General features: G+C 41.9%; 1 protein-coding gene across 2 annotated transcripts in view; it reads left to right on the forward strand.

The window, feature by feature from the left end:
- Positions 1 to 19,177, forward strand: part of neto1l (neuropilin (NRP) and tolloid (TLL)-like 1, like) — a 303,103-nt gene that overhangs the window by 261,504 nt on the left and 22,422 nt on the right. For both annotated transcript variants that reach the window (XM_063035473.1, XM_063035555.1), the window contains exons 8-9: positions 9,688 to 9,801; positions 18,054 to 18,612. In XM_063035473.1, the coding sequence (XP_062891543.1) occupies positions 9,688 to 9,801; positions 18,054 to 18,612 (673 nt within the window). The remainder of the gene's footprint in view (positions 1 to 9,687; positions 9,802 to 18,053; positions 18,613 to 19,177) is intronic.

Here is a 19,177-nt window from a genome sequence, read left to right on the forward strand (position 1 = left end):
CATTGTTTTTTCTGAGCTCTGTGCCCACAGATCTCAGGTCTCTGGGCACACAGCCAAAGATCTTCCAGCTCTCGTGACATACCGGTCTGGAACACTGACCTTCGATCCGCCCGTCTCCAGAACCCTGAGATCTTAGACTTCCAAAGGTGAGCTGAGCTCTTAGGCTGAGTCCTGGGCGTGCCAAAAAACGGCCAGTTGTGAAACCCCAAGAGCAGGTCCCGTTCCCACAAAGAACTGTAGTCAACGTGTAACTCCAGGTCAGGGTCTTCAAGAGAACCCTGAAAGGGAAAAACAGAGATATTAGAGATGGAAATAGAGCTGTTTCTGAAGATGTAAGCAAAGGAGTCACTGTTAGGCATCGTTGTGTCCTCCTAAGCTCCCAGAACATCTACAATCTCTGCATCTAAATGATCGTCCATTGTCTGATGACCATGCCACTCTCAGAGTTCCTTCCACTTCAGGCCATGTCTTCTGTGTTTAGGATGTTTACCTTCCCTTCTGATGCCTCATTTTCCCACTTTCTCCTCTTCCAGGCTTGCACCATCCATCCACTTTTAAGAATGTTAGCCATTGAATTTTAGTCAGGATACGCGGAGGTGGAGCGGAGGGCGTTACTCCATCTTTATTCATTTTTATTTAGCGATACAACACGGTATCAGGCCCTTCTGGCCAAACAAGCCCACAGCGCCCAGTTGCACCCTTGTGACCAATTAAACTACTAACCGCGCAGCTTTGGAAATTGGAGCAAAACCGGAGCACCGGAGGAATCCCAGGAGGTCACAGGGATAAAGTACAAACTCTTTACAGACAGCAGCAGGAACTGAGTGGGGGGTCACTAGCACTGTAAAGTTTTACTCCAACTGTATGCTGCCGTGCTGCACAATGGCAGAAACAGTATCAGCTGATGAATTTTGCACTGCTTGATTCTTGTCCAATAAGCACGGCTCCACCTTGTGGAGAGCTCATCCAGGCACTTGGTGGGATGGAGCAGGGTTTCACTAGAATAGGCAAAGTGTGCTGAGCTCAACTGTGAATCGTCATTGGATACCGGTTCCTAAAGAAGGCTAAGAGTTATAAAATTGACCTCAGGGTCTCTTTGGTCTTCCCTGCAACAGTGTTTGCACCAATCATGTATGCAACTAGGGGGCGATTAGCACAGTCACTTTCTAAAGTAAGTACATGTTCAGCACAGCGTCGTGGGCCGCAGGGCCTGTATTGTGCTGTAGGTTTTCCATGTTCTATGTTGTAATCACTTTACAGTGCCGTATGTAAGATCAGAGTTCGATTCCTGACACTGTTCGTAAGAAGTTTGAATGTTCTCCCCATGACCACATGGGTTTCCTCTTGATGCTCTGGTTTCCTCCAACACTCCAAAGGACGTACAGTTAGGGATAGTAAGTTGTGGGCATGCTATGTTGGTGCCACACTCAAAATGCTGGATGAACTTAGGAGGTCATTTCGGGCAGAGGCGTTCTTTAGGACTGGAAGGGAAGGAGGAAGATGCTAGAATTTTTTTAAAAATGGGTGGGGGAAAGGATGACTACCTCGAAGGTGACAGGTGAAGCCAGGTGGGTGGGAAAGGTAAAGGGCTGAAGAAGAAGGAAACTGATGGGTGAGGAGCATGGACTGTGGGAGAAAGGGAAGAAGGAGGGGCACCAGTGGGAGGTGATAGGCAGGTGAGGAGAAGAGGTAAAAGGCCAGAGTGGAGAAAAGAAAAAGAGTGAAAGAGGAAGATCATGAAGTCATAGTCATAGAAAAATACAGCACAGAAACACTTTCTTCGGCCCATCTAGTCTGTGCCAAACCATTTAAACTGCCACAGCTCCCGAACTACTCCCCTCCATACCCGCCGCCATCCATGTACCTATCCAAACTTATTGGTAAGCAAAAAAAAAAACAATTGGAAGGAGAAATTGATGTTCATGCCATCAGATTGGAGGCTGCTTAGACGAAATTTGAGATGTTGCTCCTCCACCCATGGCCTCCCCTTTTGTCCCATTGTAGCAAAAGAGGAGGCAAAGGACCATCATGTCAGAACTGAAATGGGGATAGGAATTAAAATGGCTGGCCACCGGGAAATTCTGTTTTTAACCGATGGAGCAGAGGGGCTCGACAAAGCCCTACCCCAATTTATGCCAGGTCTTACCCATGTGGAAGAGGCTGTCATGAGCACTGGATAGAACAGATTTTGCAGGTGAAGAGTTGCCTCACCTGGAAAGACTGGGGCTCTGAATGGAGGAAAGACAGGAGGTGAATGGATAGGTGAATGTGCAGATGCAGCATTTCTGAAGCTTGCAGGGATATGTGGCAGGAGGGAAATTAGTGGGGAGGGACAAGTGGACAGGGAAATCACAGAGAGAGTGATCTTTGCAGAAAGTGGAGAGTCAGAGGACAAGAGGTAAAGATGTGTTTGGTGATAGAATATCATTGAAGATGGTGAATGGTGCTGAGTCTGATGTGTGGTATCTGGAGGATCATGGATGTCAGGTTGGTGATGACAAGAGGAGCTCTATCCTTATTAAGGCAGCAGGGAGACGGGGTGAGTGTGGATATCTGAGAAATGGAGGAGAACATTAATGGTGGAGATTATTGCTTATCCATTTCCATAGATGCTTCCTGACCTGCTTAGTTCCTCCATCATTTTGTGTGTGTTGCTCTGGATTTCCAGCATCTGCAGAATCTCTTATGTTTTTGTTGGCACCGGAAGTGTGGCAACACTTGTGGACTACCCATAACAATCCTCACTGATTTGTTTTGATTGAAAGCAACGTATTTCACTCGATGTTTCAATGTACATTGGGTGTTTGTCAATCTTTATGTATAGTTTTCATAAATTCTCTTGTTTCTTTATTTTACTGTAAATGCCTGAGTTTTCATAAATTCTCTTGTTTCTTTATTTTACTGTAAATGCCTGGAAAAAAATTAATCTCAAAGTCGTAAATGGTTACATATACGTAGTGTGATAATACTTTTACTTTGACTTTTTAGTATTTAATTAGTCTTGCAGCCTGAGATTGTCTCTGTAGAACTTAGTAGCTGCAAGTTGTAGCAGGACGATAAGCTGATACTAAGGAAAAGATGGTTCATATACAGTGGAGAAACATTCTGAGGACGAGCAAAGACAGCAAATCCAGGCATCCATGGGTAACAAAGGAGATATAGAAGAAGATAAAGATGATTATAAAAGAACCAAAGGGAATTGAAAACTAAAAGGCAGAGAGTGCAAATAAGGTAAATAATTAGCTGCCAGCATAAACTGGAACCCAAAAGTGTTCTGTGAGCGCATAAATGCAAAAGGAGAGTACGCTACATGGAGAAGGGAGACCTATTAAGGACAAAATGGGAACCTGCACGTGGATGCTGTCCACAATCTTAAAGTACTAAATGTGTACTTTGCATCTGTCTTCATCAAAGAGGAGGGGGCTTCCAAGGCATTAGTATAGAAAAAGGTAGTTGAAGCACTAAGGCCATAAGATATGGGAGCAGAATTAGGCCATTTAGCCCATCGAGTCTGCTCCACCATTTCATCATGGCTGATCCATTTTCCCTCTCAGCCCCAATCTCCTGCCTTCTCCCCATATCCCTTCATGCTCTGGCTAATCAAAAATCCATCAACCTCTGCTTCAAATATACTCAACGACTTGGCCTCCACAGCTGCCTGTGGCAACAAATTCCACACATTCACTGCTCTCTGGCTGAAGAAGTTCCTCCTCATCTCCATTCTAAGGCTGGGTGCTCTGATCTTAGACTCCCCCACCATCGGAAACATCCTCTCCACATCCACTCTATCAAGGCCTTTCAACATTTGACAGCTTTCAATGAGGTCATCCCTTATTCTTCTGAACTCCAGTGAGTAGAGGCCCAGAGCCATCAAACACTCTTCACTACATGGGTTTAAAATTGATGGTGTGGAAGGAAGGAAAGTTGGCTGAATTTAAGTACACCTGTCAGTAGACCTAAGGATGAAGGACCAACTTTAATCGGCATATATATTTACACGTATTAGGAATTTGCTGTGGTCTATTTGCATGACATGCAACAAAAAACAGCAGGATTCAACAATCCTAAGAATAAACAATTATATCAAAAATTAAGTTGGTGATTAAAGTATGGACATGGAATAAAATGTGCATAAATGCATAAATACCAGCAGGTATTTACAACATAAACAGCATTATAAACAGTGGGTTAGAGTGCAGCCAGTGATGGAGGAAATAGATAGAGGGGTGGGGTGGTAAACTAGAATGGTTGACCAGATAGACTGTCTGGGGGAAGTAAGTTTTAAAATGGCATGATATGTATGTGTTAATAACCTTAAGTGCTTTCCAGAATGGGATGCATCTGAGAAAGCCTTTGAACTTGGGAGGAATGTGTAGGAAAACATATATTTCAATACTATTTGGATACTAAGGTGATTTTGGAGGACTGGAGAGTGTTAAGTGTTGTTTCCTTGTTCACAAAACGATTTGCAGAAGTTTTTCGATTAAGATGCTTATCCTCAAGTTGAAGCAACTGGCATAAAGAAGATATTGAATACATAGATTCACACTTGGCTAATTTATGCAATAGCAGATGATAGTAAATGGCTGTATTTCAAAATGGAAGGAAAAATATGGCATTCCTCAGGGACTAGTGGTCAGATCTCTGCCTTGATTGATCTGCATTAACAACATAGACTGGGAGCACAAGCTGGAATTTCTGAATTTGCAGCTTGTACAAAAGTTGGCCATACTGTGAAATGTGAAGTAGAGAATGATCCACTGCAGCAGTGTATAAGCAAATGGGAGAATGGGCAGCTGTATGGGCAATAAAATTTAAAGTGAGGTGAAGGAAAATGAGGAGATCAGTATAGAATACAGGATACTGTTCTAAAATGAGTGCAGGGTGTATGAGTACACAAATCATGGAAGTGGCAAGGTAAATAGAAAGAACAATTAATAATGCATATGCAGTTCCGCACTTCATCAATCAACACACAGATAAAAAAGCAATGAAGTCAAGCTGAACCGCCATAAAATTTCATGTCAGCCCCAACTGGAATGTTGTGTTCCATTCTGGTTGACTTACAGTATTTGAGGGATGTGAAGGTTTGTAATTTGCTAAAGAAACTGCAAACTTCAGGGATAAGAAGGGTGAGGGGAGATATGACTGAAGCATCCAAACAGGTTAAGGGGTCCAGACTAAGTGAGTAAGAGGAGGCTGTGTCCATTGGTGGAGGGGCAGTGGATGGAAGGTCACAGGTATAAAAGTAAATGCAAGATGTGATGGAGACAGATGTGGCTTCCGAGAGGGAACTGGATAAATATGTGGTGATGGAAAGGACGGGAAAGTGGAACATGTTAAATCACTTTTTGAGATCCAATATGAACACTTCCAGGTGATTGACCTCCTTCAGTTCTTTAATCATTCCACTATTCTGTGACTCATCTTCATTGCATAAAATCCTGATTATCCCTTGTAATTTCCTTTCCTTCACTGCCTGAAGGATTATCAAGGCTGACCAAACTCCATATGGCAACTTGATGTACTCGGGCAACACATGGATCCCATTAATTTTTGGTTTATTTTTATTGTCCCTAAATCCACATTCAGCTGCACATGGGCACAGGAAAGATCAACTTTGTTACGGGTTTCAAGCCTAACAATTTTAAGAATAAATGGTTCTGTTTGGTTTTATTTGTCACGAGCACCAATATGGTGCCCAGTCATGGTGTTTGAGTACCACCAGCAGACTATTTGTTCTACCATACATCGTGTCTCCGCCTGCATTTCAATGTTATAGGGCTGATGAATGTAAATCGTGTGCCTTGTAGCTAACCATATCACTGTAAAAATGAGTGAAGCAGTGCTTAAATTGTGCCAGAAGCTTCCACAGACTCTCAGATTCTTTGCTAGTGTTACAGGTCACCAGCCAGAGTGCCAGAGGCAATAGTTTGCCATCAGTATTGACCAGCGCAAGACAACTGGTCATCATTATTGGCCATTTTCTCACCATGTGCTTTCAGTTGACCTCACATATTATTTCCCCAAGAATCTGCAAACCCTCCCAGGAATAAATCTGTGCCTGGATCTTATAGGTAAAAATAAGAGATTGCTTTGCTGATTAGAGAGAAATATTGCCTAATAGAATTATTCTTTTCATGGATGCTTTAGCATTTATTACTAGAAATAATTTTCCACTCAGGATCAATAAAGTACTTAAAATAATAGTAATAATTGTTATTTACCTAGAGAAATTGACAAACTACATGAGAGTGACATAGTTAATTCAGAAACAAAGGTTGAGAGTGACATAGTTAATTCAGAAACAAAGGTTCTGAACTTAAAGAGGGGTAACTTTGAAGGTATGAGACATGAATTAGCTAAGATAGACTGGCAAATGACACTTAAAAGATTGACGGTGAATATGCAATGGCAAGCATTTAAAGGTTGCATGGATGAACTACAACAATTGTTCATCCTAGTTTGGCAAAAGAATAAATCAAGGAAGGTAGTGCACCCGTGGCTGACAAGAGAAATTAGGGATAGTATCAATTCCAAAGAAGCAGCATACAAATTAGCCAGAGAAAGTGGCTCACCTGAGGACTGGGAGAAATTCAGAGTTCAGCAGAGGAGGACAAAGGGCTTAATTAGGAAGGGGAAAAAAGATTATGAGAGAAAACTGGCAGGGAACATAAAAACTGACTGTAAAAGCTTTTATAGATATGTAAAAAGGAAAAGACTGGTAAAGACAAATGTAGGTCCCCTACAGACAGAAACAGGTGAATTGATTATGGGGAGCAAGGACATGGCAGACCAATTGAATAATTACTTTGGTTCTGTCTTCACTAAGGAGGACATAAATAATCTTCCAGAAATAGTAAGGGACAGAGGGTCCAGTGAGATGGAGGAACTGAGTGAAATACATGTTAGTAGGGAAGTGGTGTTAGGTAAATTGAAGAGATTGAAGGCAGATAAATCCCCAGGGCCAGATGGTCTGCATCCTAGAGTGCTTAAGGAAGTAGCCCAAGAAATAGTGGATGCATTAGTGATAATTTTTCAAAACTCGTTAGATTCTGGACTAGTTCCTGAGGATTGGAGGGTGGCTAATGTAACCCCACTTTTTAAAAAAGGAGGGAGAGAGAAACCGGGGAATTATAGACCGGTTAGCCTAACGTCGGTGGTGTGGAAACTGCTGGAGTCAGTTATCAAGGATGTGATAACAGCACATTTGGAAAGCGGTGAAATGATCGGACAAAGTCAGCATGGATTTGTGAAAGGAAAATCATGTCTGATGAATCTCATAGAATTTTTTGAGGATGTAACTAGTAGAGTGGATAGGGGAGAACCAGTGGATGTGGTATATTTGGATTTTCAAAAGGCTTTTGACAAGGTCCCACACAGGAGATTAGTGTGCAAACTTAAAGCACACGGTATTGGGGGTAAGGTATTGGTGTGGGTGGAGAATTGGTTAGCAGACAGGAAGCAAAGAGTGGGAATAAACGGGACCTTTTCAGAATGGCAGGCGGTGACTAGTGGGGTACCGCAAGGCTCAGTGCTGGGACCCCAGTTGTTTACAATATATATTAATGACTTGGATGAGGGAATTAAATTCAGCATCTCCAAGTTTGCGGATGACACGAAGCTGGGTGGCAGTGTTAGCAGTGAGGAGGATGCTAAGAGGATGCAGGGTGACTTGGATAGGTTGGGTGAGTGGGCAAACTCATGGCAGATGCAATTTAATGTGGATAAATGTGAAGTTATCCACTTTGGTGGCAAAAATAGGAAAACAGATTATTATCTGAATGGTGGCCAATTAGGAAAAGGGGAGGTGCAACGAGACCTGGGTGTCATTATACACCAGTCATTGAAAGTGGGCATGCAGGTACAGCAGGCGGTGAAAAAGGCAAATGGTATGCTGGCATTTATAGCAAGAGGATTCGAGTACAGGAGCAGGGAGGTACTACTGCAGTTGTACAAGGCCTTGGTGAGACCACACCTGGAGTATTGTGTGCAATTTTGGTCCCCTAATCTGAGGAAAGACTTCTTTGCCATAGAGGGAGTACAAAGAAGGTTCACCAGATTGATTCCTGGGATGGCAGGACTTTCATATGAAGAAAGACTGGATGAACTGGGCTTGTACTCGTTGGAATTTAGAAGATTGAGGGGGGATCCGATTGAAACGTATAAGATCCTAAAGGGATTGGACAGGCTAGATGCAGGAAGATTGTTCCCGATGTTGGGGAAGTCCAGAACAAGGGGTCACAGTTTGAGGATAGAAGGGAAGCCTTTTAGGACCGAGATGAGGATAAACTTCTTCACACAGAGAGTGGTGAATCTGTGGAATTCTCTGCCACAGGAAACTGTTGAGGCCAGTTCATTGGCTATGTTTAAGAGGGAGTTAGATATGGCCCTTGTGGCTACAGGGGTCAGGGGGTATGGAGGGAAGGCTGGGGCGGGGTTCTGAGTTGGATGATCAGCCATGATCATAATAAATGGCGGTGCAGGCTCGAAGGGCCGAATGGCCTACTCCTGCACCTATTTTCTATGTTTCTATGTTTCTAAATATAATAGTACAATTATTATTTCATATTATAACACAGTAAGTGATTTTATTTAAGAGAATTTACCAGAATTTAGTAGATGTGTTAATATACTGTAACTGCTTTTATTCTACATTATAGAATCATTTTTGTGATAGCTTGATAGAAGCATTTCTAATAAAATAAAGGGAATTTTGGAACTCTGTTGAACTTGAAAGACTGCTGGCTAGAAATTCATTACTGATTGATAGTACAATATATATGGTATGGTCCTATTAGTACAATATATATGGCAGGTCATATCAGTACAATCTGTGTGGTATGGTCCTATCAGTACAATATGTATGGTATAGTCCTATTAGTACAATATATATGGTATAGTCTTATCAGTACAATATGTATGGTCATCCAAACAGTGTGCTGCACTTATATCAGGATTACATTCTTTTGATTATATCACAAGTTTATCGTCATCAACCAGAGATGACCTTCTAGGCTCTGGCCTTCAGGATTTCTGTTAGTGGGCCCATTGAATCTATTGACTGCAAATGCTAGCATTAGTGCAACAAACAGCTTGCTAAGGAACTCAATAGGTCTTTGCTTATAAAACTATTTTGTCCAACAAGGGTGAAATAGTCAATGAAGTGCAGAATTTAAATTTATGAGCATTGGCCTATGGAAGTATTTGCTCTAAAGGAAGATTAGATGACCTAGGCTTATTGTCAGAAAAGGCTGAGAATGGATTAACTGCAGTGTTTAGAATTTTGTGGGATCTACTGTATGTAGAGTCAATGGAAAAGATCTGGAAAACAACATCCAGTGAGTGGCAGTTCTGTGGGTGAAAATGGCTTGTTAATATGTGACATCAGAGGGGAGTGGTCAGACTAGTTCAAGCTGACAGGAAGGTGACAGTAACTCAAATCACCACACATTACAACAGTGGTGTGCAGAAGAGCACCTCTGAATGCACAACATACCAAATCTTGAAGTAGACGGGCCTGAGGCAACAGGGAAGGCCACAAACATACACTCAGTGGCCTCTTCGTTAGATACAGGAGGTACTTCACAAAGTGAACACTGAGTGTACACTGTAGTATCTGTTAGCTCACATATCTGCCAGGTATGTGGCTTTGAACTTACCAGTGTCTTACCATTTTTGTTACAGCCCCCTGTGAAGCCAGCGCTTTCTTCTGTCACAGCAACATGTGCATCAACGACACATTGGTCTGCAACGGTGTGCAAAACTGTGTGTATCCCTGGGACGAAAATCACTGTAAAGGTAATTGCCTTTCCCCTTTTCTTCATACAAAATCGTTTAACTAAGATAATCATTGTGTTTTCTTTGCAACCTTACCCCATTTCAAATGGGTATATGCTATTTAAAAAATACCTTTGAAATGCAATCAGCAATTTGATTAACTGCAACTCCAATGTCCCACAAGACAAACAACATTTGGATTCAGCTCTCTTTGATGCCCTTGAAAACTTTCAAATACAATTTCTGCGGTGTTGAAGTATGTTGCTAATAGGATCTCCAAAGTAAATGTAATACTTACACTTTACTAATCTGTAAATTGCATTGTGCCTACTAATCCCCACTAACGCTGGCCTCATGAAGCAGGCACTAAATTTACACCACTGAATGTGTGCATTTATATAACTGACTGCTGTATCTATCTGACTATCAGCAATAGTTTAAGAGCTGATTAAAGTTCAAGCTGACAGGAAGGTGACTGTAAATCATATAACCACACATTACAACTCTGAATGCACAACATGTCAAACTTTGAAGTAGTTCTGCTACAGTAGACACTGGGAATCCTTTATGTTCACACCTAGTTTTGACCTCCCTGATAAAATCTGTGTGGTAGCTTAGCAGTTAGTACTGACCCCCTACAAATGTTCTGTATCGATCCACTCGCTGCCGAAGTGAGCAGCACAGCAGTGTAGTGGTTAACTCATCGCTTTACAGTGCAGGCGACCAAGGTTCGATTCCCGCCACGGCCTGTAAAGAGCTTGTACATTCTCCCTGTTACCGCGTGTGTTTCCTCCGGGTGCTCTGGTTTCCTCCCACAGTCGAGAGACGTACCAGTTGGTGGTTTAATTGGTCATTGTGAATTGTCCCGTGATTAGGCGCGGATTAAACTGGGGAATTGCTGGGTGCGTGGCTCGAAGGGCTGGAAGGGCATATTCCACATTATATCTCAATAAATAAATAAATAATTTTCCTACCCGTCCCACCCTCCTCTGCCATGTTTCACATCTGTCCGTCCATTTATAATAATAATAGTTAATAATAATTAATTTCACCCCTCTTGGTGCCTGTGAAGTTGACTTGCTTCCCAATTTGAATGCAGATTACCACAGTGCATGTTTTAGTGTCAGGTGCAGCTCGATGGAAGGATGTAGAGCAGGGAGCCGGTAACATCAATCCTCACGCAATGTTGCTTTGATGACAGTTCCACAAGCCTAGACTTTACATGGCAGCTAATGGAAGCAGTCCCAAAGCACCAAAGGCAGGCCCTCTGTCCGTTGATGCAACATACATGAATTTACTAAAGTCAGCCCAGTCCAGTGAAGCCAAAATAGGCAAGATCGCAAGCAAGCATTTCAGAATGGAAAACCTTAGCAACAAATTGTATGTACATGGCATTTACTGGGAATGAGCACTGAAATATTTATTTCTCATGTGTCAGATGCTGCTGGTGGTGTTGTGTTCAGTGAATGAAAGAATAAGACACTGAGTAAATTGATATAAGTTAGTGTGAATAATACAGTATAACTATGTGTAAAGAGTTTATTTGCTTGATTGGGTTGATTTTACTTTTAATAGGGAAGCTGTCTGGTAAATAATCATGTAGGGTACCTTTAACAACTATTCTGTTTCAACTGGCAGAGCTCTGATTTAATTGGTTGATAGGCTGTTTATTAATAAGGGTGTCATAGGTTACGCAGAGAAGGCAGGAGAATGCGGTTGAGGAGGATAATAGATCAGCCATGATTGAATGACAGATCAGACTTGATGGACTGAATGGACTAATTAAGCTCCCTTGTCTTACGGACTTGTGATACATTGTACCAAGACTGCTGTTCAATGTGGTGGACAGAACAAAGTCTGGAAAAGTGAGAAGTGATTCAATTTGGAAGGCGGAGTACAGGAATAGTGGCAGGATCTTTAGCTGTGTGGATGAGCAGAAGACCTTGGTGTCCATGTTCACAGATGCCACAAATTTGCCAGTCAAGTTAATAGGGCTGATAAGCAGGCATATGGTGGGTTCATCTTCATTCGTTGGAGGATTGAGTATAAGAGCTGCAAGGTAATGTTGCAGCTGGTGAGATTACTTTAGCATATTGTGTTCTGTTCCAGTCTCCTCATTAACGGAAGGATCTGGAAGCTTTCGAGAGGGTGCAGAGGAGGTTTACCAGGATGCTGCCTGGACTAGAGAGGCAAATACATTAGGGGCATTTAACAAACCCTTAAATAGGCACATAGATTATACAAAAATTGAGAGCTATATTGGAGGGAATGTTAAATTGAAAGTTTGTCACAACATCATGGGCCAAATAGCCTGTACTGTACAGTGATGTTCCATTTTCAATGTTCTATGTAAATCGGGAATTATTGCCTTTAATCATGGATGATCCGATGATATTCCTGACTCAGACCAGTCACTCCTATCCAAACCATCATAGAAGAAAAAGATGGCAAGCAAACCAAGGAAGAGACATATACCTGACAGGAAAAGAAATGCTACAGGGTTTGTAGGTTCAGGGGGATAGCCCTGAACTTGTAGGCAAGGTGACACTAGGAAAAAATCAGGGACTCATAAATTCAATGGATTTTATATCATATGATTAGATAATATAGATGCTGAAAAGCCAAGCGAGGATGTTGCTTACAGGCAGTGAGGACCCAAGACTGGACTTCCTTTCCTGTCTTGATGAGGGGTTTTGACTCGAAATGTTCACTTCCATTCCTCTCTATAGAGGCTGCGTGGCATGCAGAGCTCCCCCAGCATTTCTATATGTTACTGAGGATAGAAGACAGTGAAAGTTCAAAATCAGCGATTTGTTGTAATGCTTGGGTCAATTATATAGTATTTAGTGTGACTTTTAGAATTACCTTTCACGATCTAGTTCTATGTTTATATTAAGCATCATCCAGTTACTAACACAGGATTATATCAGTTAAATTATTCGTACGACCGCACGGTTCTTGCTTCAAATAATTATCTCTCTGAACCAATAATTCTACTGGGGTATTTTTCCCAGGCAGGCATTGTAAGCATCAAATTTTTGCCAAGGTTTTGTGTTGTGATATGTCTATGGCCAGTACTTTCATACTTTGCCTATAATGAATTGGATTGGCCCTAGTAAGTTCAAAGCTTTGGGACTGCCTCCACTATGTACCCAGGTGTCAAATGCCGCAATTTGCAAATTCACCGAAAAAAGTTTACACTTGAAATCAAGTCGTGTTTGACAGTGGACAACAGAATTCTTTAAAATGTAAGTAAGATAGCAATGGAACGAGATGATAGGAAATTGTGTACTGATGCAGCAGGTTGAAGTGTCTGTATGTATTAGGATCACACTTCTGTATATCACCCCAAACGATGATGAATTCAGAACGTTAGAGGACAGTCTCCCTCTTGTGAGTTCACCATTCATGGGCAGGTTTGAACAGGTACAGAGAGAACAGTGTGAGAAACACACCAGAGCATTGTGATGAGCTGAACTTCACAAGATGTTCTCCTGGCAGTCTCCCATGACGTCAGCAGAAGTCTATAAATTTGGTTAAGTGCCACTTGTGCCATTTTTCCAAAGTTCTTTTGTCGAAGTTCATAATGAAAACCTCCGCTGCCATATTTTTGGCTACCGTGGGCCATGCTTATCAATGAATTGATGGCGGATACTGTAGAGGTGCCTGAGTCCGTCGTATTCACCTTCCCTACATCTCCATGGGAAAGCGCAAAAGCAGATCTGATACTGAATGGCGGGAAACAAAGGCTATTTTCAGATTATTCATCAATTAATTAACTCTGGTGTTCTTGAAGTGAGCTGATGATTACAGCTAACATCCTGACAACTCTTGGTAAAATTATCATGTAAGAACACAAACATTATCGTGCATCATAATGCAAGTTGAAAGCAGGACCTGTGATACTTCAACACCGCTGCTTCGTTGTTCCTCTGAGTGTTCCTCAACTGCTTCTAACTTTCCCACTTCCCAGATTAAATGCTCCATCCCTGACATTTTTTATATCTATATAAATGTGTGGCTAGGATTTAAATATACTGTATAGATTCAGTAAAACAAACTAGGAAGTCTACACAAGTCTTTCTTAAAGGATGAACTTGAAAGTGGACAATTTTTTAATGGAAATTACAGGACAACATTACACAGCAGCTACGTTTGTAGGAATTAGGACTGTACAGAACATATATCCCAATTCCAGTATAAAAAATGGATGCAGGGTAATACTTGCAGTACACCTGTGTGAGTTTTGATTTGTTATAAAGCACTTTGTGGTTCTGAATCAATTATCAGAAACATAGAAAACCTACAGCACAATAATTGTTCAAAACTTTCTGCCAGTTGTTTTCAAGGATCACTCTTGAAATTAATAAATTGCATGAGTGCCATTAAGACCATAAGGCCGCAAGACACAAGAACAAAATGAGGCCATTTGGCCCATCAAATTTGCTCTGCCATTCCACCATGGTTGATTGATTATCTCTCACGGCCCCTCCCCCCCATAACCTTTGATGCTCTTACTAATCAAGAAACTTTCAACCTCTGCTTTAAATATATTCAATGAATGAATTTCATCGCCCTCTAAAGAAATTCCTCCTCATCTCTGTTCTTAAGGGACATAGTTATATACAGAGGCCGTGTCCTCCGGTCCTAGACACCCCACAATCGGAAACCTCCTCTCCACATTCACTCAGTCTAGGCCTTTCAATATTAGAAACATTTCAATGAGATCCCCCTTTGTTCTTGTAAACTCCAGTGAGTACAGGCCCAGAACCATCGAGTGCCCCTTATCTGTTAACCCTTTCATTCCCAGGATCACTCTTGTGAACCTCCTCTATACCCACTCCAATGCAGCACATCTCTTCTTTGATGAGCTCACAATGCCCAAGTGCAGACTAATGATTAGTAAGGGAGGAGGCAGGAGAATGGGTGTGGGAGGGACAATATATCAGCCATGATTGAATGGCAGAGCAGACTCGATGGGCTGGATGTCCTAATTCTGCTCCTTTGAGGAAAAAATGCTACGGAAATTAACAGCATAGTTTGGGACCATTCATGATTTCATACAGGTATAATTTCATTGTGATTGTGATAAACAGTCACCTTACCACCTGTCATTATGGAAGACCCACACAATAATCCCACTCCCCTGCTTTGTCCCCATCTTCTGCAAAGCGTTTTCTCTACAGCAAGTGCAGGGAACTGGACATTTCAAGGACGTGAGAAGCAACAAACAACACCACACTCCAATTAATCAGATCTCAGAACTCCATAAGGTACGCAGGATGCTTAAGGCAAAAAGATATGGCATGCTTAAATGAAGTGCGGAAGTAAAAATAAAAATAGTTGCTAAATACATATGGGAGTACAAGAGAGAAAGGGACCTGTTGACTCAGTGAATAAAGCGTTTGCCTATAAACTGGAGTTTATGTTTCCTCAATACAAGGAACAGACTCTGTATCCTGCTGTCACAAAGATAGTGAGTAACACACACAAAATGCTGGAGGAGCTCTGTAAGTCTGGCAGCATCTATGTAAAGGAATTTACAGTCAATGTTTGGGGCTGAGATCCTTCATTACCTTCGTTAGAACTGGCTATATATAAAATTAAATTAACTAAGTAGTGCAAAAGGTTGTCAGGTAGTGTTCATAGGTTCAATGTCCATTCAGAAATTTGATGGCAGAGCAGAAGAAGCTATTTCTGAATCATTGAGTGTGTGCCTTCAGACTCCTGTAACTCCTCCCTGATGGTAGCAATGAGAGAAGGGGACATCCTGAGTAAGCATAACACTATTACAGTGCCGAGTTCAATTCTGTCTCAGTTTCCCATGACCGCGTGGGTTTCCACTGAGTGCTCTGGTTTCTTCATACATTCAAGCTGTTTGTTATGTCTCCCCTCTCGCTGTGAAACGGAGACACCTCTTTCTCCCTCATTAGGGAGAGAGAGAGCCTGTGGTATGCCGAATACCGGGTGAACAATGCAGTCTTTGGAGTACTGCAAGTCTGTGTCTTTGCTGTTGCTTTGTTCAAGCATGAGTGCTCGGTGGTGGGTGCCGATGCTTTTTTTTTGCTGGTGGGGGTCGGGGGGATTGTTGCGTGCTGCTGCTTAAATGTGGGAGGGAGAGGAGCTGGGGGGGGCATTGGTGTTCTAACATTTAACTGTCATTCGTTCTTTGGGACACTCCTCTGTTTGTGTGGATGGTTGTGAAGAAAAAGCATTTCAGGGTTATATTGCATACATTTCTCTGACATTAAATGTACAGTCGAAACATTCCGAAGGCGTCCAGGTTAATTGGTCACCTGGGTGTAATTGGTCAACATGGGCTCAGTAAGCTTTTGATATTCTGTATCTCTAAATAAATAGAAATGAAGAAAACGAGTGATCAATGTTATATATAAAAAAGCACAATGAAAGACAAAATAATTAAGTGAAATCAAACAATAAAACAAACTAAAGTAACCAGTATTATTCAGCTTGTCATACTCACTCCTCTACCTCGTAATGAATAGGATTACAGTCCCTGCAGTAGGCTTACATGGACACAAGTTTTCGAGCAAGGTTGGGAGCTGATGGAAGTTTGCACTCTCTCGCTTGATTCCACAAGTAATCTATGGTCATGGTTATTCAGGGAAGCAGCTCTGAAATTTGGAAATGAACCTTGTGCAGGAATCCCAAAGTTACTGTCAGGGGTTAATTGTTGGTCATGCATTGTTGGTGGCCAAGCATTTTAATTCCCATTCCCATTCCCATCTTGACATGTCAGTTCATAGCCTCCTCTAGTGCCTCAGGGTGGAGGAGCAGCACCTTATATTCCGTCTGGGCATCCTCCAATATGTTGGCATGAATATTGATTTCTCTTTCTGGTAATTTTTTTCTCTCCCCCTCCTCTCTTCTTCTGGCCCCCACTCCGGCCTCTGTTGACCTGCATATCACCTACCCTGGTGCCTCTCCTTCTTCCCATTCTCCTATGGTCGACTCTGCTCTCCTGTCAAATTCCTTCTTCACCGTCCCTTTCACCTTTCACCTTCTAGCTAGCCTCCTCCCCCTCCCCCCACCTATTCATTCTGTCATCTTCTCCCTTCCTTTCCGGTCCTGAAGAAGGGCCTCAGCCCCTAAACATTGACTGTTTATTCATTTCCATTGATACTGCCTGACCTGCTGCATTCCTCTAGCATTTTGTGTGTGTTACTAGGCATTGAACTAGCAACCTTCTCACTCAAAATCAAAGCTGTTGTTATAAAGCTAGTGTGGCTGTCAAAGCAACGAAGTACAGAGATGAGGAGGGGGCCGGCCAGCATTTATTGCCTATCCGTAATTGTGCTTAAAATACGATGGTGAGATGCTTTATCGATGTTCTACAGTTCTTCAAATGTAGGTCCTCCCATAGCGCTATAGGGAAGGCAGTTCCAGGAATCGCACCAGTGATCTTCAGCTGTAAGTCCTCCCATAGTGCTCCCTCCTCACAGCTCTCCCCCAGCTCCCCACTTCTCCCTGCTTCTTCTAATCCCTCGCTGGCTGTCCGTAACTGTACACTATTTCTATTTCTCCTACCAGAGCTAATTTCTCATTTCTCTTTGTGAACCCTGCTTGTGCACATTTGAAAGCTGCAGACGCAGTGTTTTAAATTTTCATTCCATTGACCCTGATTGATGAACTATTGTGGAGAAGTATCTGTGATTTTATTTTTTCTTGTATGTGCTGACCTGTGCAAAGATTTTCCATATTCTGTTCATTAACACGGAACTATAGGCAATTAGTTGCTGTGAGCCCATGCAAGCAATTCATTTGGAGAGTGTAATCTTCCTAAATGATTATTAAAAGATGATAAAGGACTTCTGTAGTACATTAGCCTGGATTCAGGTGCAGATGTGAAGGCATTGCGTTCATAGATACATTAATTTTAATGCTCATGATTAATTGTTTATAAAGCTATCACACAGAGGCAAGTATGGAAAGATGCTTAGAGACATTTCTCTCATTTGATGTGCAGTCACTTTAAGTATTCTGAGCCTGAAGGCCAAGTTTACAAAAAGCTGACATCACAGAATTCCCTTGCTGAATATGGCATGTTACATTGCAGTGCATTGAATGGGTAACTCATCTGTTTGAAGTGGAGTTGAAACATTACAATCCAGCTTAGATCAGTTGTAATTGTGGGTTATAATCACTATAAACTTGGGCTGTGCTCAAAACTGTATTTCAGCTTTAGGTCAAGATTTTATATTGAAATATGATGTGCGAATTGTAGTAATTTTACTTTTATTTCTCTCATACAGAAAAACGAAAAGCTAACCTGCTGGACCAGCTTACCAACACGAGTGGGACTATAATTGGGATCACATCTTTCATTGTGATTATCCTCATTGTTATCTCTGTTATTGTTCAACTCAAACAGCCGCGCAAAAAATTCATCCAAAGAAAACCAGACTTTGACCAAACAGTTTTTCAGGAGGTTTTTGAGCCTACACACTATGAACTCTGTTCGCTTAAAGGAAAGGGGGCTGCAGCTGATCTAGGGGACATTGTAGATGACTTTGACAACTACCATAAACTGAGGCGATCGTCTTCTAAATGCATTCATGACCATCACTGTGGTTCCCAGATATCTAGCATTAAAGGTAGCCGTAGTAACCTCAGCACCCGTGATGCCACCATCCTCTCGGAAATCCAGCCACAGCCAGTGAAGCCCAGTGTGCAGTCATTAAGTCGGCGGAATATCCTGGTCATGAAGCACAGCTACTCACAGGATGCGGCAGATGCATGTGATATTGATGAAATCGAAGAAGTCCCAACTACGAGTCACAGGCTGTCCAGAAATGATAAGGCTGTCCAGCGGTCAGTATCAATTGATTTTTGATAAAGACTAATCATAAACAAGGATTCCACTATCCATCGTAATCATCTTGTCAAATCCAGTCTTTTCTATTTTAGTCTTCTTTTCATTTTCGATTACGGCAGACATGCATGCACAATGGTACTTTGGGAAACTTTGTTAGCAGTTAACCTAAACAGAAAGTGAAAGAGAAATCTCTTCATAAATTGTAAATTGACAAGGGGTCTCCAGTCATTGAGTCTCTTCATAAATACTAAACTGACAAGAAGACAAGATGTAAACAAACATTGCAACTTGATTCAGCAGCATTCTGATCTGCTTTCTAATCTCTGAAGGGAGAGTTAATCATAAATTCTCAAGCTAAGGGGAAAGTAATTATCGTGCAGTCTATTTAATCCCGACAGAGGTTTTAAAGCTGTAGATGTTGAATGCAGTTTGTAGCGGACTCATCAGCAATGCCCATCCCAACTCTTCGTTCAAATCAGCAACCAACAGGTTCAGAGAATGGCTGGTTCGGATTTGTGGCTGTTCTCTGCACAGTCCAAACTCCAGCAACATTTGGTAGCT

Source organism: Mobula hypostoma, chromosome 1 (genome assembly GCF_963921235.1).
Source record: "Mobula hypostoma chromosome 1, sMobHyp1.1, whole genome shotgun sequence".
Lineage (NCBI taxonomy): Eukaryota > Metazoa > Chordata > Chondrichthyes > Myliobatiformes > Myliobatidae > Mobula > Mobula hypostoma.